We start from the raw sequence: 27,525 nt of genomic DNA, 5'->3' as shown, positions 1-27,525 counted from the left end.
TTACTGAGGTGGACACGCAAAGCCCACACCTAGCTGCTACTATGCACAGATCTCATGCCCCTGCTGCCGGTTATAACAGTTTTTGAGTGCACTTTGACTGACAAAAATAAATTAAAATACTTAATAATATGCCAGTTATGTAACCAGACTTAACTTAAAGATATAGTGCACCATAAAAATCAGACAGCAGTATAAATCCTAGATGCTCTCAGTTCACTTTTAAACTCTCATTCCAGGAACAATAATGAATCATTATAATTTTAACAGCCTCCAAAGGTGACACACAGGTGATAAGTGGTAGTTGATGACAATAGTCTCAATTTTTTTTAAAATCCTTCTTCCTTTTGAGATTTGACCCAAGCAGTTTTAAAGTATCTTATTTTCATCTGGCTCATGTTAACATCTAATGACTCAAATGCATTTTTTTTTGGCTTGTTTGAGGCACTTTTACACTTTTTTTAATTCCTCCCAGGCTCTTCGATGCTTTCACACAAAAAGTAAAACCACATTTTCACTGAAAAAGTAATTTATTTACTTAACAGTGGGAAAATAAAGAAACAAAACAACTTTGCATTACACACCTGTCATTTTGGCAACAAACCCTTTAAAGATCAGGCACAGAGCCTTCAACAGTACAGGAGATCCAGAGGCACTCTAAGGCCTGAAGAGGGCAGCACAATGTGCCAAGCAGCTACTTTAACACAAGCTTAGAACGTTTGTCGATATTTCAGAAAGCCTCTTGTAAATCTTATGTAATTGTGTAACATATCGTGCCAAATCTAGCTTTTTATGTTAGTGTGTGTGTGTGTTTAGGGAGGGCATGCAAAACAGCCTGACCAGGAGTCTAAGATTTAACAACAACAAAAAAAAAAGAACCCTGATTTTGATCAATAGTGGGAATATTCTTCAGGGGTTTCTTCATTTGTTTATTTCATTTTGTTTTCAGGCATTTTCCTTCTGAAACCTTCATAGATCTGCCTCTGAGCCTTTCTTCCCTTTCTTGTTTCCCTGTGAAACAGAAAATTGCAGAAAGGACACAATTATTTATGGATATCAGATCTGTGTGTGTGCTTTTATTAATTCAAGTCAAAAGATGGATGTAGAAACAGAACATAAATGAGGCAAACACAGTCTTTATCAACTGGGGAAAAAAGAAAAAAAAGAAACCATATTAACTTAAAAATAAAGAAAAAAAAGTGTTCAAATGCTCTGACCTGAATCTAAGCTCACCTCTCCCCTGACTGGGCCGAGTAAACTCTTTATGTTTCTGTCCTTTGGCTTACTTACGCTGACACTTTCTGACTTTACCGGCCTTACAGGCTGAAGTTTTTCTGTTAGGTTTCCACAGTTTCTACAGAAATCCACGAAAGCAATGAGGTGCATGCATGATCATAAACTAGTATGCAGTCAGTTCAGCGTAAATGAAGATGGAGACAACACTTTAACACCAGTTCTTCTCTCCTATAATGAAAATACCACACAGAAAAGTATTTGTACTCTCACCTGGTGCTTTGGTTGTTCTGACTGCAGTCCTTTTACTTTAGATCTCTCTTGTTCGAGGGCAGCGTGCAATAATGTTACCTAATTAAAATGAAAAACACAGATTTACAAATATAAATATTTAGAATCCCCCCCAACACTCTCTCACACACACACACTTGGTTACACAGTTACAGACCTGTGAAGACAGCTCTTCTTTAATATGCAGTAGCTCCTCTACCTGTAGAAGAATTTCTGCTTTGTCTTTCACTGAAAAAGAGAGAAAACAGAAACAGCACACACGATATCTTCATCAGGAAAGGAAAGGAAAGTCAAAACAATCACTTTTTGGACAATGATTCTCCCCCACAGTGGGTTTTAAATCAAGACAATTGAGATGTGACTCAATCACAGACAAACACATTACATTCGTTGTTTAGCAATTGCAGACAACAATATACATATTCCTCTACATTCAGAGTCAATCCTACCTTTGTTTGCAGGTCACTCTTACTTACAATGACTTCTCTTTGGATCTCTTATTAGGAGTTGGAGGGAAAAGTTAAGAAATGCAAGTTCACTTAGAACAGCAGCTTTCATCTACTTCATCTGTCATGAAATAAGACGGGAACAGGCCTTAGCTGTCTATGAAAATGCTAGTCAGTCAATTCTGAAAATAGAGGACTGTGCATAAATATATCCATAATTCAGAATCATTTAATGCAGAAGTCTGCACCTCACCCACATCTCGATTGTTTGATTTAAAATCCAGAAGTGTTGTCTTGTTGTACAGAAGAAAAATTACAACAACAACAAAAAAGTGTCATTGTTCAAATACTTTTGGACCAAACTGTATCTACTGTGTTATCAAACTCACTCTCTCCCTGCTGCAGCATCTTCAGCAGCTGAGCATTTCTTGCTTTCACCTCTTTGTATTTTACCTGCAGAGACAAAAAGAACGATTCTTTTTGTAGCACTGGACACAACAGTGACGCAATAAGTGTTGGCTGCAGGTGTGGTCACCTTTCCTTTTTTCTGTCACAGTGTTAGAGTGGGGAACGCTCATATTAATCATGCATATAGTTTCAACGACGAGTGAAATAAGCCAAAAGCTCAGGCTTCAGACTGATCAACATGCTCACGTTCTGACGTTTTCTTTCAACTCTTGTCTCTGTATGGTGTTACTGAGAGTGGATTCACTAACGGTGGTTATCTCAGACTCACAGCTTTGGCTCTGTGCCGTTTAAAGGGCAGTAAATCCGCTGATTTACTGCCCTTTAAGTGGCTCGCAGGGAGAGGAACTAAAACTGCTTGTTTCACACAGTCAAAGAGGGCTGAACAAAGGCAAGAATGAGAAAAATAGTATTTCTGAATTATGAATCCTCCAAAGCTACTCTAGTAGAGTCCAGTGATAAAAATATGAAGTTGAAAATTAAATATGTAGACATATTTTTTTTTTTTACAGAAGAAGTCCACACTAACTAACAGTGCCTTAGCAGCCCACAGCCTACGTGAGTTGAGTAAGAACATCTTAATGATGATGACAAACCAACACTAAACCCAACCTGTTTGGCTTTAAACATGGCAGAGATTTTTCTGGTTAACTTCACCGTTTCTACAGCTGTGAAAATCAAATTTCCTTTTTGTGACTCATCATACAGGAAAAGGGGGGAAAAAAATCACTGTCCTTCTGAAACTGAAAGATGAATAGATCAGATAAATGTTTATGGCTGCTGACCTCCCACTGTGAAATGTTTTTTTTCAGCTTATCAATTTCCTGATCTTTCTTCTCCAGCTCATACTTCAGCTGCTCCGCTCTGGGGTCCTAACAGGAAGAAAAACATGAAATAAAATCAGCAAGTAAAGAAAAAGAAACTTCCCTTTGGTAATGGTGCATGTACGCAGTTTCACAAACAGCTTTTCAGATGTACCTTGAAGCAGTTAATCACTAACCAAAACTCAAAGGAAAAGCTAACTTTGTTCACTTTCATACCCGAGTTAATGAGAAAGCTACGTGAGTATTTTGTGGTACTTGGACTCACTGGTTCGTGTTCTGTTGACGTGCTGACTTCTTGTCCCTGGCTGTTTGTATACTGCTCGCGTCTTTTCTCCCGTTGGATTATCCGACTGACATCATCTTCCAACTTATTAAAAAAACGTTCGTCCTGCCCGACTCCCAATGCTAAATTAGCCGTTCTGGAGTCCTGGAAGGTAATTTGGTTGATGTTTTACACATTTTTTAAGTTACAAACAAAATAATAAAAACTTAATTTTATCTTTAATTCGTCCCTCACTTGTTCATTCACATTTCTGTGCAATCTATAAAATATAAAGTAAACACAGAGTGGAGCCTGCTCACCTCTTTCTCTTGTTTTCTACTTAAATTTTCTGCAAAGAGAAAACACAATGCAATAACTAGATACAAGAAAATAACAATATATGCAATGTAGTAAATCATATATATGACGTCCATATATAAGACTTTAAAGTAATCTGTAAGCTGGTCTCACCTGCACTGCTTTCAGCCTGGAAGTCTTGCAGAGAAACTGTCTTTTTGTCTTTTGCCTGCTGATTCTTCTTTTTGTCCTTCTTGCCTCCACCTTCTTTTCCTGACCGTGACTTTGGCGAGGACGTGTTTGTGTTGCTCTGATGAATGAAAGCAGATGCTTTGACTTCAGTTGGCTCAAGTTCTTGCTTTGCATACCAGAAATGAATTCTGTTTTGTTTTTAACCCACAGAAACTCCAGCATTTAAAACAAGACCCTTTAATCACCAACATGAAGAAGGAATAAGGTAATATGCTGACTTATAATTTAAGTGAACATGTCACAGGTGTGTCAGAGGGATGTACGACTTACGTAAAAGTGAACATACAGCTCTGACATCTGTGCCCACAAATGTGGCTTTCAAAATGAGAATATTAGTGTTTTTCTGCAGCGTACCTGCTTCTGTTGTTCATACTCCAGTTTACTTAAAATCAAGGCCTTTTCCAAGTCTGCCTCATACAGTTCTGTGGTTATCTAAAAGAAAAGGAAGAACATTGAATTTTAGGGACTTTTCGTGTTGTGTGTAAGGTCAGGTGTGGCCTGTGCTGCTCTATGAGGGACAGTCATACAAGTTTTACTATCTCACTCATCTGTAATGTGAGTAGTTGTCATTTCTAAACCTGCTCGTCTCTCTGCTTCCACTGCTGCCAACCCTCCGACGGTGTATCCTGGTCCACCGACGTAGGATTGAGAAGTTCACCGGCTATTCCTGACAGCGTCATACAGGGAGGAGGGGCAGAAGATTTCTGAGGAATCTTTTTGAAGGCCAGATTACGCAACTAATAGAAAGAAAGATAAAATAACATGATGTCATCATTATTGACATAAACACAAATTCTATTGTTAGCTGTAGAAGCCATCAACTTGTCTATGTGAGCGCAGCAACAACAAAAAACGGTCTGTTTTCTTAGGTTGTATGCTGCCTGTGGTTTGTGTCTGTGGAGTGGAGGAGGATTTGTTAATGTGTTTAAGTGGGTGTTGGGCCTGAACACATTCCTTTTAATTGTGCTGCAACATTGTTATTCTCAGAGCTGAACATTTTTATTTTCCCCATTTTGTTTTTTAATGAACTGGTCAATAATATATATATATATATATATATATATATATATATATATATATATTATATTTACATATATTATATTTACAGAGTCCAAGGAGACAGTCTTCAAATCTTCACATTACAGATTCTGAGGCAAGATCACGTTTAACTCCCTGCTTATATAAGGCTAATTTCTATCTAACTACAGTCACATAAGTCTGTCAGATGCAAGAACAGAAAACAGAAAACTTGCACTTTGAACCGGTTAACTGTGCTGAAACCAATTTGTTATTATTTTAGTATTTTTTTCTGGGATTGGACCAATTCCACATAAGAATTTAGTCTGCAAAATCCACTGGATGCTGTCTACTTCTATGTTATTTGATTTATTAAAGATGAAAGCTATCACACTGGCAGCTTTGAATAAAAATCTGGCCAGATATCCGTATCACCAAGAAGGCAGAAAGCATACCTGCATGCTCATTTATGAGGACTTGGTATGTAGGCTTCTGCAATGTAATAACTTTAGATAAGTTCAGCGCTGATATCCAGAGACTAGTTTCACAACCATCACCAAATGATGTTAAAAAAATCATAGGGGTTTGTCTGAATGTTGAGGTTTTCTCTGTAATATTGCACTTTACAATATAAATTTTTAATGACCTCAACGAAATACAACTTACATTTTTATCATCTGAACAGCATTTGTTTCACTTCTTTAGTAGCGAGCACACCAAAAACAAACCACAACCTGTTTACCTCTCCCTGCCCTCTGCAGTTTCGCTTCAGGAGAAGTGAAACGACTGAAGAGCCTGATCTTTCTTCATGTCACTGCAAAATAACACATATGTAAGAGGCAGAGAGCTGCAGGCGGTTCATCTCACTCATTCACCTCATTTGCCTCACTCTGCTGCTGCTCTTTCTTCTTCTTCTTCTTGTCTTTCTTCTTGTCATTGCCCTGAGCAGCTTTCCCTCCGGCTGCACCTGCTTTTCCTTGTCGGGGCTTCCCAGAGGAGTCCCGTCCAGTTTTGGTGGTAGCCTTCCCCGACTCGGAGGTGTCCGAATCCGAATCCGAATCTATCTGTAGCAGGGCAAAGCGGGATGCTGTGGTGGGGACTGTGATCATTGCAGACGATGCCATCGTGAGAAGGCAAACTGAACGATGAAAGCAGATACATGTACAACAATTTATTCAGAATAACTTGGAGCAGGTCATAAAATGACGAGTTAGTGCATATCCACAACCTGTTTGTTTGTTGTTGGGTTTTTTTTTAGTACCACAGTATTTCAGCCAACACCTCCATACAAAGCTACACACCGAGTCAGCACTGTGATCTTATGACAACAGACAGTAGTACAGATAAATGTAAACCATTCAAAGAGCTCCGTTACAAACAGTCAGTGGACACAGCTAGATTAGCATCGCATAGCAGCAGCGTAACAGCTAAGGCTTAGCCAGTGTTGTTAGCTCCTAAACAAGTGCAAAAGTGCCGCTCCATGTCAGTTAAAAGCACACGCGTGGATTCACGTTGATCTCCTTTTTTTAATGCGCTCACTGACTTGTGTTAAAGAAGTATTACTCACATGAAAACTGCCTGAGGATACTTTCACCTGTTCGCAAAGGGGCTGAGGGTTATCGTTGGTTTGCTACCAGCGATTGTCTCAAAAGAGTACAGAAGCCCGGTGGTGTCAAAAAGGAAAAAGGCTGGGATTCCCTTATCCTCTGCGCTGCGGGTGCAGAAAAAGAAGTGTTTACGATATGTGCAGATATATCGGTTATTGTGTGCAGCATGTGCGCAGTTTTTTGACCGAATCGCTTCTTAAGGCCAATCGCACAATACTAAGCGATTATCACACAATAACTAGCTAGTTTAGCCTGTTGTCATGGTTACACCTTAGTTGTCGGATGTCCAATCACGACCTGCCGTGTTCGTCATATTACAACAACTATCATATCACCATGACAACCGAACGGAAATACGCATTGGCGTAAAACAAATTGAAATATAAGACAAAGATAACCCAAGTAAATATAAAATGTAAATTTAAAGGTTGATTTAATTTATTAAGAAAAGAACTATCCAAACCTAAGTGCAAAAGTAATTGCCCCTTAATTCTAATGCTCTTGATTTATACATTTCATTGTCAAGTATGTTGGTTTTATTGCATGTTAAAAAAAATAGTATTACTAGTGTATAAAATGTACAAGAAGAGAAAGATCACAGCACCCTCACACCAAAATTAGGTTTGAATAAGCCCAGATAATCAAGACATTACAGTGAGGTGAGCATTTTTGTGTGTTTAATAAATTAGATTGTGAAAAGAATAAACCAATATAAAAAAAAATAATAATTTACACAGCAATCAACATAAAACTACATACATAAAGTGCACACAAAGTTTGCATCAAAAAGCTTTATAATCCTGCAACAGTGCAGCATATTAAACCTTAAGCATTCACAATGAAGGATGAAAGATAGTGCTCCATGAACAAAATTGCTTTAATTAATAATGAAAACCGTCTACGTTTTACGAGAATGTTCCAGCTTGCTGACTGACTTTGCATCAATGGAGTGGATATGTATAATGATAAGTATAAGATGATATATAGAAATACAAGAAAAGCGCCAACATATTTATGGCACATTTATGATTTAAGACATTTGAAAACTTGAAAGGTTTAGAACCTCCCCAAAAAATATGTGGGAGGAACAAAAACTTGTAGAGTAATGAGATTTTACTGCATCATCTCTCCTTATTTTTTATGATGGTGCTGTTGTAGAAAGGTGAAATAAAACAGGAAAAAAAAAAGCAAAACAAAAATAATTATTGTTACAAGAAATTTAAATTCTTCTGGCCTGAACTCTAAAACCCCATTAAGTCATTGTATTGAGTGCCTTACAACATCAAACAGCTTTGTTTACTTCCTGGTATCTACTACAGAAACTGTTCCTGACATCTACATAAATACATCACCTGTCAGTGTTTCTGAGGACTTCTATAGAGTCCTCCAGGATTGACTCAGTGCTCATACCCACAGCAGATGGTCGCCTCCCAGTGGTAGAACCAGAGAGCTGCAGGTCAGCTGGAGTGATCTGCTTCAGATCCCTGCGACACAAACGGACTGGTGTCATCTCCAAACCTTCCCCAGACTCATCTCCTGCTCTCCTCCCCAGGGACGGTGAGAGCGCTTGGATGTATTCTGGCATTTTTGTCTTTTTGAGGGTTTGGCGGTTAGCAGAAGAAGAAGAAGGGCACTTGGTTTGGTTTTCATTTCTGTTCATACAGAAATCGTTGTGTATCTTTTTGTCCATTTTCTCTGCATGTATTTTTTTGTATGTTGTTACAATATGCATCCGTGTTTGAACCTCCTCAGGATGAGTTTGGGCTTCATTTGAAGAAATCTGCATCTTTTGCATAGGTTTGTGCTCCTGTGGGCAAGAAGGCTGATCATTAGGCTGCAATGAATCGCTGAGGATCACTCTGAGTTTCTTTTTGAGCTGCCGGCTGGTGCTTTTGTAGAAGTAAAGCTCTTTCTCCAGATGCTGCAGTCTGTCTTGCGTTGCCTGTTCTGCCTCTCCTGGAGCACCCTCTGAGCACATATGCAGACATACTGTGAAACCAAGTGTCATAAAACAAATTCAAGTTCAAATCCAGGCTCCACAAATTTCCTCACCTTTAAGTTTCTGCAGCAGCAGCTGGATGTTGTACTGGTGATCTCTGTGTTGCTGGGTGAGCCTGCGATCTGTATCCAAGGCCAGACGCTGCATGGCAGCCTCCATCTCTCTCAACAACATCTTTTGCTCTTCTGCCTGAAGTTCCAGCTCTTCACAGTGCAAATGTAGATGGCGCTCTGTCTCTCGAAGACAAACAACCTAAAAGGATGATAAACTTTCTGATAAAGTGATGACAAAGTACTGTAGTAAGTAATTCTATCCATTCATCCATACGTTCATCTGTCTGACTGTCCTATGCTTCTGTTTCAAATCTGGGCTGCAGGGGCAGCAGGCTCCCAAACTTCTCTCTCCAGTGCATTCCCAAGCAAGGTGAGAGATGTAATTTCTCCAGCATGTCCTGGATTTGCCCTCCTCCCAGTAGGACATGCCCAAAAAAACCTTACCTTGGAGGCACACAGGAGGCATCCTAGTCAGACACCCGAACCACCCTAATTGCCTCCTTTTGATCTCTTTATATTTTAGGGACACTACGCTACAATACACAACAATGTCAGAGGGAAAACGGCAACAATCACACAACCTATTATGAGAAAGCACTTGGCAGAAGTGGGCAGTAGTGGTGCAATAGTGGTACACCACTGAACCACATGTGAAGTGAAAAAGAGGTGAGTAAACTTATTAGAAAAAAGGAAATCCTGCAGCTGTATTTCTCAGCAGAAATGGTCCAACTGCAGGAGGAGGTGGAGAAAGATGGATTGAAGATGGGTTGAAGATAGAGAAGGAGATAATGTGAAACATAAAAATGATGGACTGAAACAGAAAGAGAAAAAGAGAGCTCTCAGATTCCGTATGAGCACCGTAAAATCGCTTTTTACAGGTAAATTAACAAGTTTTTATCAAAATCTGAGATGATGGGAAAAAAAAGGAAGAAAATTAATAGAGGATTTGAAGACGGAACAAGATATAGAACTAGAAAGGAGAATGTATATGGATTATATGTAAAGCAGAATATTCCGTATATACATATGTATGCAAGTATTTTACGTTACCTTGTTGAAATATTTCACAAGCAGCTCCAGCGCCTCAGGCAGCGACAGACCCATAAGTTTTCTGGTGACATCACAGAGTTGGGCGGGTTCAGCGTTTTGTGAATGATGCAAAGAAAAGTTTGTGGCTGACAGCTTCTTCTGTTTGTCCTGGATCGAGCGGTTTTTAAACTCAAGTGCTGCATCCAGAGCTGCAATAGCTTCTTCCACCTGGAGAAGGGAATGTGTCTCCTACATGACGACACACACACATCACTTCACCTAAAGCTGTACCAGAAATACATCGTGGTCAAATTTACACCATACACACAACACTCCCTTTGTTCTGACCTCCACAGTGAGCACTTGGTTGTCATTCAGCTGGGCGTCCAGAGCGTCTCTTCTCTCTTTAAGCAAGTCTCGCTCTTTCTCCAGTTCCTTCGTGGTAACTCCTGCCTTCCTCCTCTGTAGCTGCTTCTCCAGTGACTCCAACTGCATCGACACGTGCAGCAGGTCCTGACTCAGAGCCTGAAAAACAAAATTGATAATAAACCTCCTAATTCTACCATTTATACGTGTCCACCTAATCTTTTACTGTAATTAATAAAGTGACTAGTATTTAAATTAAACCATAGCAAACACAGTCTGACCTGACTGGAGCACAGCTTCTTGGTCTCTAATTTGCTTTTCTGTCGCACACACGCCTCCCTGTGAATGAGAACCTCCTCTCTCCTCTTCAGCTCCTCCTCCAGCTCATTCAGCTCTGCTCTCTTCTGAAGAACATGCTCCTCTTCCTCCTCCAGCCAACTACTGCAACACAGCTACAGTGAGAAGGTGAGGGAGGGAGAAGAAGGAAGGAAAAGAGGAAAGGAAGGGGCACAAGGGCCAAAAAAGGAGATTGATGAAGACACATGTAGACCCTAAAACACTGTAAGAAGATTAATACCTGCAGTTTCCTAAACTAAACTAACCTAAACTAAACGCACTGTCCAAATGACTATTTCAGGGGAACAAGAACAATGTTTTACCTGTTCATTTGTGTCCTCTAACTTATACAGTTTATATACAGTTGAAACTCCAGCACTTTGCTCCTGTAACAACAAACAAACAAACAAACAAAAAACACCCCCCACCCCCCCATATATGTCATATATTGTTCAAATCTGATATTTCTCTTAATGATAAAACAGTTTTCAGGTGATCACGTTATTATATTATTCCTCCATTTTCTGATTAGTTTAAATACATTAAGGTTTTATAAGATAAAGGTCAAACTGCTTTTATGTGAAGATTATAAAAGCTAACTCATATTTAAACTTTCGTTAAGCAAAGATAAATATGAAAGTGAGAAAAAGTTAGGCGTATGGATGTTTTTACCAGTTTGTAAAACTGTGAAAAAACTCTAATGTTTCTTTTTAAAGTTGATTTTTTTTTCTTCTAATTATTAACTATTTTTCCTTGGTATTGCTCATTTTGCCCCAACAAGGCAAAAATGCTCACACAAAAACAAGTTTAATAAGTTCATCTTTTTTTTTTTATTATTGTTGTTTAAAATAATCTGTACAGCTAACCTCATTTTCATTGTGTTGGACTTCTTTGTTATTCTCACTCGTCTCTCTCAGGCTGCTCTGAAGCTGTGCTCTCTGCGCTCTCATGTGCTGCAGGCTGTGATACATCTCCGCTCGCAACTCCCGTCTCTGCAGGGAAAGTCTTGCAAAAACGCCGGCTTCTCTGCCGTCCTCAGTTTGCCTGTCACGTGTTTCCAAAGACTGAGTTTCCTTGTCTACCACACAAAAGCACACACTTAGAGATGCATGTACTGTTTAAAATAATAGATAACATGAATAAATTTGTCAGGTTTTCAGTTCAAAAGCCAAATTAATCTAGGGTAGACAAGAATCCGCCTGAGCATTAGAGAAATATACTGTCATTACTTCAAAACATGACTCTGAGATGATCAGTGTAGGCAGGTCGTGGATGAGCTTGTGTATAGTAAGTTAATCATTACAATCTTCTTGTCATTGTTATCTTTGAATTTCTAATGATGCTTCTAGAAGCTGCAGGACATTCTGGTTATAAAGATTTTCATACTTTCTTCGATACACCAATAAATCCAGAGGCTTCAATAGTTCCTCACTTAGCAGAGAGCAGAATACAAAGTATGACATTATCTAAACACACCAGTTTGCTCAAGCTCTTTGATGAGCTCCTCCTTCATGCGCATGTTGATTGACAGATCTCGGATCCTTCTCTCAGTAGCGCTTGCTCTTATTCTTGCTTTTCTCGTAGATCTTTGCTTGAGCTGGTTTTCCTTGATGGCTAGAAAAGAATAGCTGAGAATGTCACAGAAAGGTTCTAAGGCAGAAAGCCATCACTATAAAAAAGGATAAGCCTACAGACAAGTGCAAACCAGAGTGCATGTAAAGTGTACCTGTGGCTCTCTGAGGCTGCTGTAGTCCTGGTTTTCCACCACATGTGTGATTTGCTTCTGCGTTTTTCTCTTTCAGAGCTGATTTTTTCTGCTGATTGGTCCATGTTTGGTTTAAAAAGCGCCTGCAGAAATGTCATTCTATTAGTCCATGGACATCGTTTGACATTAACTTTATACTGAGTTTTCTGAATCAAAGCTTGACTTAGTAAATCAAACACCTGAAACATTTCCAAAACACCAATCAGGCCTATAATACACACTGAGGGAAAATTATGAGTATTTACAATACATATGTTATAATACATGGCACGGTGGTTAGCACTGTTGCCGCACAGCAAGAAGGTCCTGAGTTCAATTCCAACATCAGGCCGGGGTCTTTCTGTGTGGAGTTTGCATGTTCTCCCTGTGTTTGCGTGGGTTCCCTCCGGGTACTCCGGCTTCCTCCCACTGTCCAAAGACATGCATCTTGTGGGGATAGGTTAATTGGATAATTCAAATTGTCACTAGGTATGAATGTGAGTGCGAATGGTTGTCTGTCTCTGTGTGTTAGCCCTGCGACAGACTGGCGACCTGTCCAGGGTGTACCCTGCCTCTCGCCCTATGACAGCTGGGATAGGCTCCAGCGCCCCCCGCGACCCTGAAAAGGATAAGTGGAAGCAAATGGATGGATGGATGGGTGTTATAATACCATATATCAGAGGTGTCAAACATATGGTCTGGGGCCAGACCATCAATCAGGACAGTCATCTATGAGGTGCCGTAAGACTTCAAAATAAGTCAATTCACAGATGATACATTTATTTTTTTGAAAGACGTGGTAGAGAAAACAAAATTTTCTCTAAAGCTTCTGGTTTATCTCTCAGTATCAAAAAATGTGAACTACTCCCGATTCATACAAGCTCTGACTCCTCAATAGCTTTGGTTAGAGTTGAATCTAAAGTTAAATATATAGGGCTGATAATATCTAAAAACCTAATTAGCAGAGAAGACACTAATATTTCTAACCGTATCATGGAGATGAAGATCACTTAGCCACTGGTTAATCAGACACCTTACTATTTTTGGCAGAAACATCCTATCTAAAGCTGAAGGCATCTCCAAATTGATTTATCCTTGTCACTCTTTATATATCTCCTCTAAAAAATTAATACGGCTAACACAGTTATTTTCTCATTTTTGTGGAGGAAAAAAACCCATTACATTGAAAGATCTCAGCTTGTGAAGGAATACAATAAAGGTGGTATCAAAGGTCCAGAATTTGAATTTATGGTTGGCACCATTAGAATTAAATGGTTAAAATCTTGTCTGTCAAGATAGTGATCTACCAGAACCTTTTCTGTATTTTACACATTTTTTCATGTAGAAAAACAGAGACATGCTATATAAGATATCTCAGGTATTAAATATGTCATTAAATAGCTTTACACAGAAAGCTTCACTCATCCAGACCCACTTAAGATGAAAGTGGGTCTGGATGTGGCCCTCGATGTAAAATGAGTTTGACATCCCAGCGTTATATAGAGATTTGCTTCAATTAAAATCCACTCACACTCTTCAAATAAACACTTTCCGTACAGTTTAATGTCCTTCACTGACAATTGATGAGGCAAACAGATTCATTCATCCAATTCAGGATCACACGGTGACTCCTTATTTCATTATATGTGCCAAATGCAGAGGAAGATGATCAAACCAAGAGGGTTACTTTAAAAAGTGTAAAACTTGCTTTAGTTGCTGGTTCAAACCTGCAGAGAAATCGAAAAAAATCTAAAAGAATAAAAAGAGAAACTGAAAAACTTGACATTAGATGTTTTTGCCTTTGTGAGACGTTTGCTTGGCTGCACAAACCAAGTGAAGAGTGGTTTGTTGTCTGAACAGGTCGCTGCCTAGCATTACAATATGCAGTCATCCTTGACAGCAAAATTGCAGCGTGTCGCTGGATTTTCAAGTACACACAACACACTATCCAGCCTTTCTTCCAAAACTGATCTGCAAAGTGCAAAAGCGGCGTGGAATAAATGCAGCAGCATCTGAAGAAAACAACTTTTTACTTCTTCAAAGTCCATCCTTGCACTACACATTTAGCTTAAATTGCCTTAGACATAAATAAATGATTTAATGCCTCAGATTTTTTGGATTGCTTGTTTAGCAGAATACACTAAAAAAGATTCTTCAGCCTCAATAAACATAAAGCAATAGTTGTGAATAAAATGCAGCTTAAATATATAAAATCAAATGATTAATCATTAGGGATTCTATACCAATCATGTAAATTTCATTTAACCAATAAATTTAGCATATTGCACTGTATTTATGTAACAGAATTACAGAGAAAATTGACATGTAGTTAAATTAGTTAAGTCAGCATTTGGAGTGTAAGTTACTTGAAACTTAATACTTATTTTTGCACAAAAAAGAATGCTGCTCTCACCTAAATCTCGGTCTGCACATAAATGTGTCATTCTCATCCTCTTCCTCCATCTCTGGTCTGCCATCTTTGCTCTCTGCCTGCTGTTTTAAGAGCGGGCAGTACACGTCCTCTTTTTCCTCGATTTCAGCCAGCAAGAGTTGGCCATGCATCTTAAAAGCTGCCATTACCCTCTCCAGTGTATAGGCTGGTGGACTGGAGTGAATCTAGAAGGCACAGGGACAGATAATAAAAGTCACAAAAAAAAATTATAACAGACCAAACAAAAACAACAAAAACAAAAACAAAAAAACCCTCACGTATGGACACCAACCTAACCCACACACTACCCACCGCTACCTACCTTCCTGGGAGGCCTCCACATGCAGCTGTGTGTGATCAGGGGGACACTGTGGGGTCTCTTGCCTGAGTACTCAGACCCCCCCACTTCCACTGTTGCCCCTGAGGCTGTCCCCCGAAAGGTCATGAGTTCGCCACGAAGGCGATCAATCATTATCTGCTGGTTCACCAGTTGTTCTGTCTAAACATTTGCACAGAGGCGCACATTTAAAGAACAAACGATAACACAGCAGACATGCCTTAAACTCATCTTTTAATTTTTTTCCCCGTAAATAAAATATACTGATTTCTGCATCACAGAGCAGCTCTTTATTGCACTGTTCTCCTCCTCACCTGTATACGTAATCGCTGCTTTTCTTCCTCTAACGACATAAGGTGAGTTTTCCTCTCTTGAAGGAGTTTCTCGAGTTCCTCCTTTACCCGTCTCAGTTCTGCATCTTTCTGCTCCAACAGTTGCTCGTCTATGTGGAGAGCTTCCTAAGCATACAAAAGAGAAACTGGATAGGATAGCAAGCCTATAAAATTGTACAGCTTGGCTTTTGTTTATGTAAACAGTTCAATTTGAGCCATGCTGCATTTGTTCACATCACCTTATCAAAAGCTCTCAGAGGATAAGATATTCCAGACGAAATGTTGACAACTTGTAACGGAAACAAAGGAATAACCAATGATATACCAATGGCTTCACTTCTTTCTACAGCCTCAAATCTAAACGGGATGCAGTCATTCTTAGTTTACATTAGCTATGCCAGTGGTTTTAAAAAAAAAAAAAAAAATCCATATTAGACTTCAGTTCTTTAACGGCAATTCCATCAGCAGTTTGAATGCTTTCAGTCTGAATACGCTTCTCCTATTCTGAATAACAGGTATCTATGAGGGTACAGTAATATATAAACAGTGTTGGGGAGTAACGGAATACATGTACCGCCGTTACGTATTTAAAATACAAAATATGAGTAACTGTATTCCGTTACAGTTACCGTTTAAAAAGGTGGTATTTAGAATACAGTTACTTTGTTGAAATAAATGGATTACACGGCGGTACTTCCCTGTTTCATATTGTGGCGGGTCAGGCCTGTTTGGGTTTTGTTTGACAGTTATGTTCTGTTGTTCCAGGCGGCAGCGTTACGGTTGCCATGGTTACAGGGTGACCTCTCTCTGCGTGTTTCCTGGGTGAGAGAGCCTTTTTGTTGTTGTTGTGCTAAGCTAATAGGCAGAATGCTACAGGTATAGCTCTAAAGAATGTAGCATCATAGGCAGTGTAGTCCGTGCTGCAGGGAGAATGGACTGCCATACCCGTTATGTGTCTGTGAGCGAGGGAGGGAGAAAAAGGAAAAGTACGAGCTGTCATCGAGCAAAAACGGGAGCTGGAAGCATGTAAATATAATAATAACCACTGCAGCCAAGAAGAGTGCCTGACGAGCCCAGTTGTAAGTAAGCTATTAAGACTCGACTGTACACTGTGTTCGTGTTTTCCTCCAAAAACAATAAGTTCCTTTGGAGCAGCCGTTCAACGCCTCTCTTTGTCTCTCGCAAGCAAAGTTGACCCAGACAACAAAGTAAAGCTATTTTTTGGCTATGAGCCCGACACAGAACCCACTGTATTAGTCAGAGGTCCCTTCACTAGGTTCGGAGCCGCGGACCTTCAGTAACAGTAATAAATCACAGCAATAGTACATTCACGTAGTTGTAAACAGCATGATAATATATTAAGTAATCCAAAGTATTCAGAATACGTTACTCTCATTGAGTAACGTAACGGAATACGTTACAGAATACATTTCGGGGCATGTATTCTGTATTCTGTAATGGAATACATTTTAAAAGTAACCTTCCCAACACTGTATATAAATAAGACACCAAGCTCATTTACATGCCTTTGTTGTTGTTTAATGTGACAGGCATGTCCACATGTTGGAGACACTAGCCATCTTTTAGGCTTCAAGGTAAGCAAATAAAAATCTCTGAGGTTTTTTGCGTTACTTTTTATCAATTGCTTGTAATCAAAGTTTTTGCGATCTCTTCATGGCAACATCCCTTTTAAAATTGTTTATAGTTACCTGGCATTTTTGTAGCTCTTCTCTGAGGTTTAATGGAGCAAAATGGTCTCCCTCCTCCTTTGAACACTCCATACGAGTTGGAGGTGAGTAACTGACAGCTCTGAGTCTCTCTTGCCAATCCTCCAGCCGCTCCCTGAAAGAAGGACTTGGAGAGGGGCCAGAGATATTCTCAAGCAGAGCAGCAGCTTCCTCTGCCAACAGACGGTACTGTGACGTTTCCTCTCGGCTTGCTGTCCTATCTGGTTTAGATACTCCGGTCTGACAGTATGCATTGATGTCACTTCCCTCTTCATATCTCTGACCAGTCTTTGCCTTTTCTGTTTCCACCTCTCTCTCCTTCCCTTTCAACAGCTCTCTCAGTGTCTTTACTTCATACTCTAGCTCTCCTAGTCGAGCATCACTGGGTTGCCAGGTTGTAGTAGGGCATGATTTAACCTCTGTTTGATCCGGTGTTTCTCCTGGACGGTTCTGAACGGATCGGGCAGTGGATGCAAACTGCAGGACGCCCAGGGTGTCAGCTACAAAGTGGTTGGAGGGGCTTACACACGCCACCATTAGTGTGTGGGCGCTGCCTCCTAATGAGTCACGAAGGAGTCGAGTTATCTTGGCATCACGGTATGGTACGTGTGCACTGCAGGAGTTGTTAGTGTGCCGATTTCGACTTAGCTCTGAAAGTGCACGGATAACGTTGCCCAGCGCAAACAAGCCTGTGTTGATATGAGCAGACTCTTTCAGTTGTGTCCCAGTGTTCCCAGTTTTTCCAGCACGTTCCAAGCCTGCCAGGTCAACCAGACAGAGCTTAGAGGAGCGGACAGACTTAAAGGAAGAGTTCTTGCTGTTGTGGCAGGATAACATGACCTGAAGGGTGAGGATGGTATGAGAGCGACTAGAGCGCTCATTCATTCCTGTGCTCCCGGTGTGCCGGAAAATATTTCCCATCTCTACATTGTTGAGCAGCTCCTCTGCTGAGGTGATAACAACCTCATTGGCTCCCACCACCACTGGAATCACACAAAGAGACTTTTTAGTCAATGAAACAAGACTGTTGCTTCCCGTGTAGGCAGACATTCACACAAAATGCCTAATCTCACTGGATCATTTATCATTCACTCATTAAATGTGCTGAAAACAATTTTACATATTATTACAAGTAGGTGCACCGCAGAGTCGCTGACTGTAAATGATTACACAGTATATAATATCTTTTGCAGTACTTGTGATTTCTCCAGTGCGCTCTCTCAAACTTTTTATCCTGAAATACATACATGTTAATAACATCACAACGGTCTATCAATCGGATGAAACTCAGATGGATGGTCGAAAATATAGGATGCAGTTTGTCATCTCTGAAAGTGTATGGTTTCTACTTTTTTATTTCCACTCTGAACATTAAAATATATGTAAAGTAAAGGTAGAAAAAGTTGATTACCCGTGTTTCCCCTCTCATCTTCCCTGATATGAAGCTCTTTGTGGATGGTCTGCAGCTGCAAAAGGTCTCTTAGTTCCTCCCTGTAGACCTCAATGTAGGACACCTTCACTGTGACATCCACAACATCACTTTCCTTCCTCTTCTCCGCCAGGTATAGGAACAGATCCTGGGCTGCGTGGTCAATAATTCCCCCCTCTTCATCTATGGGAGGTTTTGGAAAAAGAGAATTACAGTTATGAAGTTAGAAAGTTCAGATGATTAATGGGCCTTAGAGAGCACAAACAAAACTCCTAAAACTGCTGTGTTTAAAGACTCAAGCCCAGAGATGTTGGTTTTTCCACACTAAATAAACAACCCCCTGAACCCCTTAATTCCCTTTTTCCTACAATCCTTGAACTCATCAGTCACTTATCAGTCAGAGTGGTTAAGCTCAACCAATTTTTTTGGTTAAACTTTACATTACCTCGGCTCCTTCTGCCCAGTGTGTACGTCTTGCCTGATCCAGTCTGCCCGTAACAAAAAACGGTTGCATTTTCACCGTCGACCAAACGCTCCACCAGGCTTTGGACGCAGGACCCGTACACCTCATCCTGGCTGACTGATGGTCCAAACGCGTTGTCAAAGGTGAAGAGTCGGTCCTCACCCACCATCACCTGTCCGGTCCCCGGCACTACACGCACACACACCCTGTGGTCGTGGAGGACTTCTTTGGGGAGCAGAGGCCGGATACGGACCGCCACCCGCACACACCCTTCGCTCATGACGTCCTGATGTCTTTAAAGGAGCTCTTTAACTTGTTTATCTCGATATTAACAAGAATCAATAAACACAAATTCACCGTAAAACCTGGTCACTTTTATTCGGGCAATCGCTTGTCGCGCTCTTGTTAAACTTTTTGACATCTCGTTTGTTGTCGGTCCTCGGTTGCCCGGGAAACCGCTGCCGCCACCGTCATGAAACCGGAAGTGGGGATGTTCAAGAGTACTCGTGGAAGTCGGCGCCGTTAAGGCGACAGCGCTATCAGGAGTCTGAGATTTACTTGATTTATAGATTTGTTAGGTCTTTTTAAGATATGATGACTTTCATTTGCCATACAGCGAAACCGATCATATTAGACAACCAACTAATTGTTATTTAACTCTATTTTTAAGACAACCGGACTAAGTTAAGTTTGCGAATAGGTTTCAGCTCTTACTCAAGAGTCTTCTCCAATTCTAAAGATTTCAGTTGTTTTTTTTTAATAAAAATCAGTTTCTATTTTACAAAGGTATAGAGCAGTTTTATTTACACAGGCATTTGCTTAGTGGTTAGTATGAGTGTATAGTTTTTTGTCTGGTCATTCTGGATATATACATATTCTTTTAGATGTACAAGAATTCTGAAACAGAAATTTTTCCATGTTCAAAGGTATAGTGTGGTGAAACAGGCCAAGTCTGTCCTGGGATAAAGTGGAGGAGTGCACAGAAGCTGTTTACAAGAGGGGAACGAGCAGACTCGTTTCCTAAGGAAGCTGAGATCCTTCAATGTATGCAGCAAAATGTTGGAGCTTTTCCTACAGTTTGTTGTGCTGAGCGCAGCTTACCTCACTGTGGTCTGCTGGAGGATCAGCATCGGGGTTGGTGACACCAACAGACTGGATAAACTGATCAGGAAGGCAGGCTCTGTGATTGGCTGCAAGATGGACACTATTCTAGCTGTGGTGGAGAGGAGATCACTGCACAAACTGTGCCATGGGTCATGGGTAATCCTGACCACCCTCTGCATCACTTACTGGACAGGCAGCAGAGCACCCCATCTAACAAACTCAGCTGGCACAAAGAAAATACATGAAATCTATTATACCACACGCTATCATCCTAATAATACAGTATACCTGTCAGGCAGACTGCATCTGCTAGATAATTTATTCTTATTATTATTTCAAATTTTAGCTTAAGCCTCTCAATATTCAGCTTAACACAATATCTGTACTCCTTCATTATGAAGACTGCAGAAATCTCTCACCTGAGAAAGGTTTCCATCTTTCATCACATTTTTGCTATATTCAGTGCAGGCTGTCACTTTTTTCTGTTCCCTTTTCAAAGAGGAGCAGAAAGCAAGATACCTCTATATAACTTGTATTAAATAATATTTCACTGAAAAGAGAAATGACCAAAAGCTTTATGTTACCCAAAAAAAAGAAAAAAAAGAGAGAAGTAAAAAGAGCTGCATGTTAACATCGGGCTTATCCATTTGCACTCATGAAATGCATAATACTGACTACACTGAATTTAAAAAACACTCTGATTACACTCCATTTAAAAAAGAAAGACAGTATCAAAAACCAAAGTACTCTAATCCTCCTCCAGTTTGATGAATATCATTTATTGTTAGACTGTTATATACTTGCAGAGCATACGCAAATTGGCATAATATGATAATTTTCTCTACATCGAGAGGTTTGTGAGAAAATATGACCGACATATTTGAGACCGGAAATGAACAGCAGTGCCCACTCAGAAAGACACGCTGCATTAACACTTCACAGCTGTTTCCACTGCAGCCAAAGAGAAGTCTGTTTGTATGTATACCTGGCACAGAGATGTGCTTGGCTTCAGCCCAGCGAGCGGCAGACTGAGAAGTGCAGCCTCCTGTATGTACGGCTGCCAGCCAGCTCATCAATAGTAAATACAGCGTGTGTGGTGTATGGGAATGTGGGCCATCTCTTTGTGGTGCTGCTTGGCGTAAGGCCACAGGTAAAAGTCGATGATAACCGAGTTCACACTGCAGGGCTGTCCATCTCTCTCCTGCACCAGCTTGAGGAGACGGTCTTTGATCAGCTCCACGCACCAAATGGAACAACCTCGGATCTCTACTTCTCTCCGGTCTCCTGAAGACAGAAGCTCACCTGAAAGCAATTATATCTCGTGATTTGAAATATTATCTGCAGTAAGAGAAACAAGTGCATAGACACACTACTGTCTCACCGTTCTTCAACACCTGCATCAGCGTATCAGAGTATCGTAGAGCTCCTAAGTAGACAAGTGCCTGAGGAACCCTGTAGTCCGCAAACATGGTGAGCCAGTCCATGTTAATGATGTCACCCTGTCCTCTGGCCGCCATGATGCCCCAGTAATCTGCCACAAGAATCTGGGCTCGCTTGTAGAATGAGATCCTTTTACCCTTACACAACCAAGAAGGTGACAAAATATCAACATCGTATTTGTCCTTAAGCCATAAATATTTATAATTTGGCAGGTGTTCTTACACAAATATAAAATTAAAGAAATAACGTCTGTGCAAAGAGCATAATGCTCTCCTCTGACTGTATAATAAACTGACAGCATCAGGTTGCTGCACTGTATTTGACCAGGAGGTGGAACTCTCACATCACAATTTATTTTAAATTCTCCAAATACATATATTTGATCACATATATTTCATATATGCATTTAATATGTATTATGTATTATGCATAATCTATAAAGCAATATGCAGGCTGTATCATTAGGCTGAAAACTCAAAGTATCTGCAAAGTTATGTATTTATGCTCCGTACTAATAAAAAGATCAGTTTTCCAAATATTTGGGAAATTACAGTTTTATGCTTGCTCACTGTGACCTATTCAACCATAAGTGATTGTTTTAGTATCTAAAAACCTGAAAATAAGTGAATCATTCCAACTCTTTCCTCTTGTACCAACTTGACATTTCTGAAAAGCCAAACAAGCGCAGCAAATAGAGGGCGTCTCTTTTACTTTTTGCACATTCCCAATTAGAAAAGGTTCCTAATTTGTACAATGATCCTGCTAAACTCTCACCTCATATGTGGCCTCATCCCTGTACGAGGGGATCTTCTCCACAATGAGCTCCACCATCCTCTGGGCGTCGTTTCCGGCTTGGCTGATGAAACTGCGGAAGCTTCCACCATGTTCCAGCAGCACACGGCCGCCTTCTGTCAGCACCTTGTTAAAAAGATTCAGCATGTGGCTTCTTTAAAAGTAACAGGCAGAAAGCGCCACAATTTAAATTTGTGTTTATAAATGTAACAAAACTAACAGACTCAATAATTAATTGAACCATAAAATCACTTTTCTTGCTTAATATCAAAATAAAATTTGACATTTCATATAAAGAAAGGCAGAAAAATGTGCCAAATATGAATATATGTACCATGATGTATATAAAAACACGCCATCCTTATTCAGTCTGTTGAATAGAGGAATGTAAAACCTTGTTTATTTCTAAAATAAAAAGTCACTGTTGCTTTAAAAAGCACTCCTTTCATTTTGTAAATGCTGAGACTGCCCTGACTGAAAAGACAGCTTTTAGATTTAAAGAAAGTAAAATCAAAACTGAAGCATTACTGAAATCCATATATTGACCAATTGAATCCTTATTTGAATATCGTATTAATATCAGAACCTGGTGACGCTCCCGCAGCATCGGCATGGGTGTTTCATTGTCTGACCGAAGGACACGTCCCAACTCCTCCACGTTCATCTGAGAGAAATACTTTGGATCAGTAATAGGTACACCTGTGGAGTGTGGAGAAGAAAAGGTGCAAGGTGGATTAATCTTAAAACAGGAGCTACCCTCGGTGTGCAATAATAAGAATATAACTTCACAGTGGCCATTGCTCACAATAGACTCAAAATACATAATTTGCTCTGATCTCACGCTGTCAACCCCCCACCCCGAGATTCACACTGGAGCCAAACTACCTGTGCTTTTCTGAGAAAATCTCTTGTAATTATAAAGGCCATGGCGACCACACACTGAGAGCTATTCCATATGAGACATAATTGATTCATATCCGGAGTCATTCATGCTAATTATAAATGATGCACAGGCACATGCAGAGCTACAAGCAATTTCCCAGCAGTCGTAGATCAAATAAAGGGCACAAACACGATAATGGGTAATAACAAAACTGCACAGAATAGAGGGACAATCAAAATATACATTTTGTTCTCCAGAGACTAGGATTAAAACACCTAAAATTATGTATGAAGTAAAGGTAAGAGCATGGTTGTAACTTTGCTGCAAACAGTCACAGTGGCAAACAATTTATAAATCTGACATTTCCATCCTTCATGTTTATGCTCATCAAGGATTGTTATATTTCTGGCTTTCTATGTATAATGCTGAAGAGTCTTTACCTTAAAGTAGAAAGTGCTGTGAGTTGACTACTGCTATTTTCTATAAGTCTGTGTAATATAGTAACTAAGTGGATGTACAGGTATGTACTCTTACCTTCTTCCATGGCTCTGGTGATGGCAGCACACAGGGTCATGTAGCCTGTGTGTGTGGTGCCTTTATAAGTCACCTCACACTGCTGGGTTTCTTCTTCTGGCCAAAAGGAAAAGTTCATGGTGTCTACTACAAATACCCAGTTCAATGCCTGCAGTGGTAAATTGCACAAATTATTAAGAAAGTATACAAAAAAAGGAAAGAAAAGTGAATATACTGTAACACACTATCCAAAAGAGACAGGGTTTCTCCACTGAGGTTTTAAAAATTTGTATTAAATGAGTGTTTTAGTCAATATTTTAAAAACCTGTACCCATACAAAATACAATCAAAGACCACTGCAGCTACTGTCTTTTTGATTAATTCTGGATGTCAGTAGATACAATCATTTCATAAATCCAGTTGAAAACCTTAATACTTTATATTTATAGTAACGTAAAACGGAGTAAAGCAACATATATTCACAATCTCACCACCTGATTAGCTGCAACTATTAAATAAGCCCCCCTTAAAACCTTTTTTCTTTTCTTTTTTAAATTTCACAATAATAACCACTAAGTTCTCCAAGATTAAACTACATCAGGGGTCTAAACATACGGCCTTCACAGGGTCCAGTCGGGCTTGGAAATTTCAAAAAAGCAATAAAAGAATCATTCCAGTCTTCCTACTGATAAGCCATGGCCTACAAAAACATTAACGTTTAAACATTTAAAACAACATTTTAAACATTAGTCAAATTAATATAAATAAAAGTTTCTTTTTTTGCTATTTACAATATAATTTTCAATTTGTTACACAGCAAAAACTGGATGCTTTTGGTGACTTCACAGATGATTCTGTGCAAGTTTACGTCCTTTATTTCTTTATTTTTACAAGCCCAGTGATGTGCTGATGAGTTTCTACTACAGCAGAATTTCTTTACAATGTTAAAAAAATTGCTTATGTTGTCCATGATGTAAAAACGGTTTGACATCCTGTTTGTATAAGTCTAACAATTTTGAAGGTCAGGTCTGACCACCTTTATTCTTATTAACTCTTTTAGACAAGCTTTCTTGTAATTTCCTTAAATAGTCTTCAGGAATAGTTCTCCAGGCTTCTTGAAGGACATTCACAGCTCGTCTTTGGATGTTGGCTGCCTTTGTTTGATTCTCCGTCAAGATGATCCCACACTGTTTCAATAATGTTGAGGTCCAGGCTCTGGGGAGGCCAATCCATGACTGTTTGTGTTCCACTGTATGTTTTTCTATCCAGGTATAATTTTACTGCATTGGCAGTGTGTTTAAAAAATGAAGCTGCTGCTAATCAGATGCTATCCAGATGGTATTGCACCGTGGCTGAAAATCTGATGGTGCACTTCTGAATGGCTCTCTGGAAGCAAAATTTTGATAAGATCCCCAACATCAGTGGCCAAAATGCAGCCCCAAACCATGACAGAGACCCCACCTTATTTTACAGATGGTTGCAGACTCATGGCTGTACCTTTCTTCTGACCTATATTGAAGATTATTTGAACAAAAATGTCAAATTTAGATTCTTCACAGCTGTTGCCACTGATTTTCAGTCTGGTTTTGGCTAAGAGCTCTTTGGGAATCATCTTGTTGATGCAAAAAATACAATTTTATGTTATAGATTCAACTAAACAAATGGGAGCATCAGTAGTACCAAAGTGCCAGATACAGTACAGTTTATGCCTTATATTAGGTACCCCTTCTCTGCTTTAATTATTCATAGGTCAGTGTTAATTGGCTTAACCACAAAAAAAAAAAAAAAAAAAAAAATCACATCCATCTTTCTATTTTCTACTGCTTATCCAGGTTCAGATCGTGGGGGCAGCAGTCTGAGCAGAGAAGCTCACATTTCCCTCACTCTTTGAGCTCATCTGGAGGGGCGACACTGAGTCACTCCCAAGCCAGCCAAGATATGTAATCCTACCAGCAAGTCCAGGGTCTGCCCTGGGAGCCCATCAAGGAGGCATCTTAATGAGATCCCCAAACCAAAATATTTCTTTGAAAATGGCTAGGTACAAGGAACGGACTTAAATGAAGTGAAAAAGCAGCCAATGCCCAAAGACAGCTTAAAAGGGAATTGCTCAAGAGCACTTCAAAAAATTATAAGAAAATATGGCTCTCTGGAAGCAAAATATAAAGAAATGAGGGGTGACTCAAGACTTCGGCATAGCACTATAGTCAGGGGTGCACATTCACTGTCAAAATAAAAGACGCGCACTAGATAAGAAGTTGCAACGCGCGTTTGCATCCATAAGATTTTCTGGAGGAGGACAGACGTTTGTTTAGAACTCTTAAAAATGTCGAAGAAGCAAGCTCCTTTAAGCAATTGCTTTGGTGTTCCTCCACCTCCAACAAAATATCAGAAGGAGTCCGAACCGCAAAGTGAAATGCGCACCTGCGGCCCACTTATGTGCACCCCTGACTATAGTAGATATAATGCTTGGTCTAACTTATATATAGGTATAACCAAGGGAAAAACTAGGGAACACACGGAGGTCGACATCTGGAGGGGAAACTGATGAACCGACAGAGAAAGTAGATAGGGATATTCGCTGAGGAGTGATAGAAGACCAGAAACTGGTGGAAAAAATGATGAAAATAATGGAAAAAAATCTTCTGAAAGGTCTTCAGAATGACTGAAGAACTATTGCTTAAAACCATTTTAAAACATTGCAAGAAACTCTGGCTCCTTGGAAGCAAAACATAAAGAAATGAAGGATGGCTCAGCACTTTTGCACAAAACTGTATACTATGAAGAATCTTTTCATAGCCTGGGTGCTAGTACACTCCCCTGGTCAGATGTGGGTGCTGGGGCCAATGGATTTGCTTTCTTCCAGCCACTGGCTGTCAGCTCGTCACTGTGTTGGAGACCGTAAAGCATCTCCGCCACCTTCTGCACTCCTTCATCTTCGACAAACACATCCCGACTCTGCTCTGCTATGAACTGGCCAGACTCTCGTGGTAACAGAGGCTTCTCCATGATGGAGACTGTAAGAAGCAGAAATTAAAACAAGCATGCATAGTATGAATGCACTCCTCTGTGAGTCAAAGAATGTAAGTGTGGGAATAAACACATCTATCTTTAATATATGCAAAGACTAGAGTTGATGAAACATGTATGGATTGAGTAAATCCTTTACAAACTAAAGACTCATTATTTGAAATAATAAAAATAATGACCAAAAAATGGATGCAGATTATAAAAAAAAGAACAAACATCGTCTAATAACATTCTCCACAATGAAGTGCTTTGGGCCAACATTTAAAAGAAACGTGGATTTATTATGAAGGTTCGGGTATTCATCCTGTGTAAGCACTTCAAACATAAAAGCGACGCATGTCTGACCGACGTCACTCCTATTCCTTTTCCCTAAAAGAAGACAATTACACCCCTCCAGGAGTTCTCAAGTATGTGATGACTGTGCGTTAATGTTCCCAGTGACGCACAGCTCCGGTTGCCTGCTGAATGAACCCCATTTTCTACTCCTCTCCTCAGTGAACATGATTTGCCTCTCACTTATATGTTTCATTCACTTTTAAGGCTTAATTATTTGTTATGCAGGCCAATTTTACGCCATCGCGTTTATTTGAGAAACCTGTAGGTGCAAAGTGCAACTACCGGAGCACTCACGCGGTCTCTGCAGTTTCACGACCATTAAGGACATTTCTGAGCGTATATAGTCATCGTCATCAAATAAGAAAAACTGTGTTCTAATATAAACGCAGTGGGCAGCAGTACTTTTTTTTTAAATTCCTGTGCAAACTATTGCTACTCACCGACGTAAGCACGACACCCGCGCTCTACTGTTCCCACTACCTGGTTTCCAGAT

The 27,525-nt window shown here is 39.9% G+C and overlaps 3 protein-coding genes across 6 annotated transcripts; all 3 read right to left on the bottom strand.

Annotated features, from left to right (window-relative positions):
• Positions 1-547: 547 nt before the first annotated feature.
• gkap1 (G kinase anchoring protein 1) lies at positions 548-6,974 on the bottom strand. 4 transcript variants are annotated; one of them, XM_006789748.2, is made up of 13 exons: positions 6,652-6,974; positions 5,960-6,222; positions 4,646-4,804; positions 4,422-4,499; positions 3,990-4,125; positions 3,839-3,867; positions 3,522-3,683; positions 3,218-3,304; positions 2,357-2,420; positions 1,679-1,749; positions 1,504-1,581; positions 1,288-1,351; positions 548-1,008 (listed from the first exon to the last, which is right to left on the bottom strand). In XM_006789748.2, exons 2-13 carry the CDS (start codon positions 6,206-6,208, stop codon positions 932-934), a joined length of 1,254 nt encoding a protein of 417 aa, XP_006789811.1. In that variant the 5' UTR covers positions 6,209-6,222; positions 6,652-6,974; the 3' UTR covers positions 548-931. The 4 variants fall into 4 exon arrangements, 3 of the variants coding, with proteins under 3 accessions (XP_006789811.1, XP_006789813.1, XP_006789812.1); XM_006789749.2 differs by having other exon boundaries at positions 925-1,008; positions 1,231-1,351; XR_436852.2 differs by having other exon boundaries at positions 944-1,008; positions 1,215-1,351.
• Positions 6,975-7,796: 822 nt separating this feature from the next.
• On the bottom strand, positions 7,797-19,610 carry LOC102778601 (kinesin-like protein KIF27). The gene is made up of 15 exons (XM_006789747.2): positions 18,920-19,610; positions 18,457-18,657; positions 17,028-18,028; positions 15,301-15,444; positions 14,972-15,148; positions 14,632-14,834; positions 12,201-12,322; positions 11,951-12,088; positions 11,341-11,552; positions 10,798-10,860; positions 10,420-10,590; positions 10,121-10,297; positions 9,794-10,021; positions 8,744-8,942; positions 7,797-8,659 (listed from the first exon to the last, which is right to left on the bottom strand). Exons 1-15 carry the CDS (start codon positions 19,215-19,217, stop codon positions 8,040-8,042), a joined length of 3,954 nt encoding a protein of 1,317 aa, XP_006789810.2. The 5' UTR covers positions 19,218-19,610; the 3' UTR covers positions 7,797-8,039.
• Positions 19,611-20,779: 1,169 nt separating this feature from the next.
• On the bottom strand, positions 20,780-27,525 carry qng1 (Q-nucleotide N-glycosylase 1). Its single transcript, XM_087849190.1, has 7 exons — positions 27,473-27,525; positions 26,490-26,683; positions 23,691-23,841; positions 22,860-22,972; positions 22,256-22,399; positions 21,423-21,618; positions 20,780-21,343 (listed from the first exon to the last, which is right to left on the bottom strand). The coding sequence occupies exons 2-7, from the start codon at positions 26,673-26,675 to the stop codon at positions 21,114-21,116; spliced, it is 1,020 nt and encodes a 339-aa protein (XP_087705316.1). The 5' UTR covers positions 26,676-26,683; positions 27,473-27,525; the 3' UTR covers positions 20,780-21,113.

Source organism: Neolamprologus brichardi, chromosome 12, assembly GCF_056152115.1.
Source record: "Neolamprologus brichardi isolate AB-2024 chromosome 12, ASM5615211v1, whole genome shotgun sequence".
Taxonomy (NCBI): domain Eukaryota; kingdom Metazoa; phylum Chordata; class Actinopteri; order Cichliformes; family Cichlidae; genus Neolamprologus; species Neolamprologus brichardi.
The sequence above is the reverse complement of the archived record's forward strand: the minus strand, read 5'-3'. Positions and strand labels throughout refer to the sequence as shown.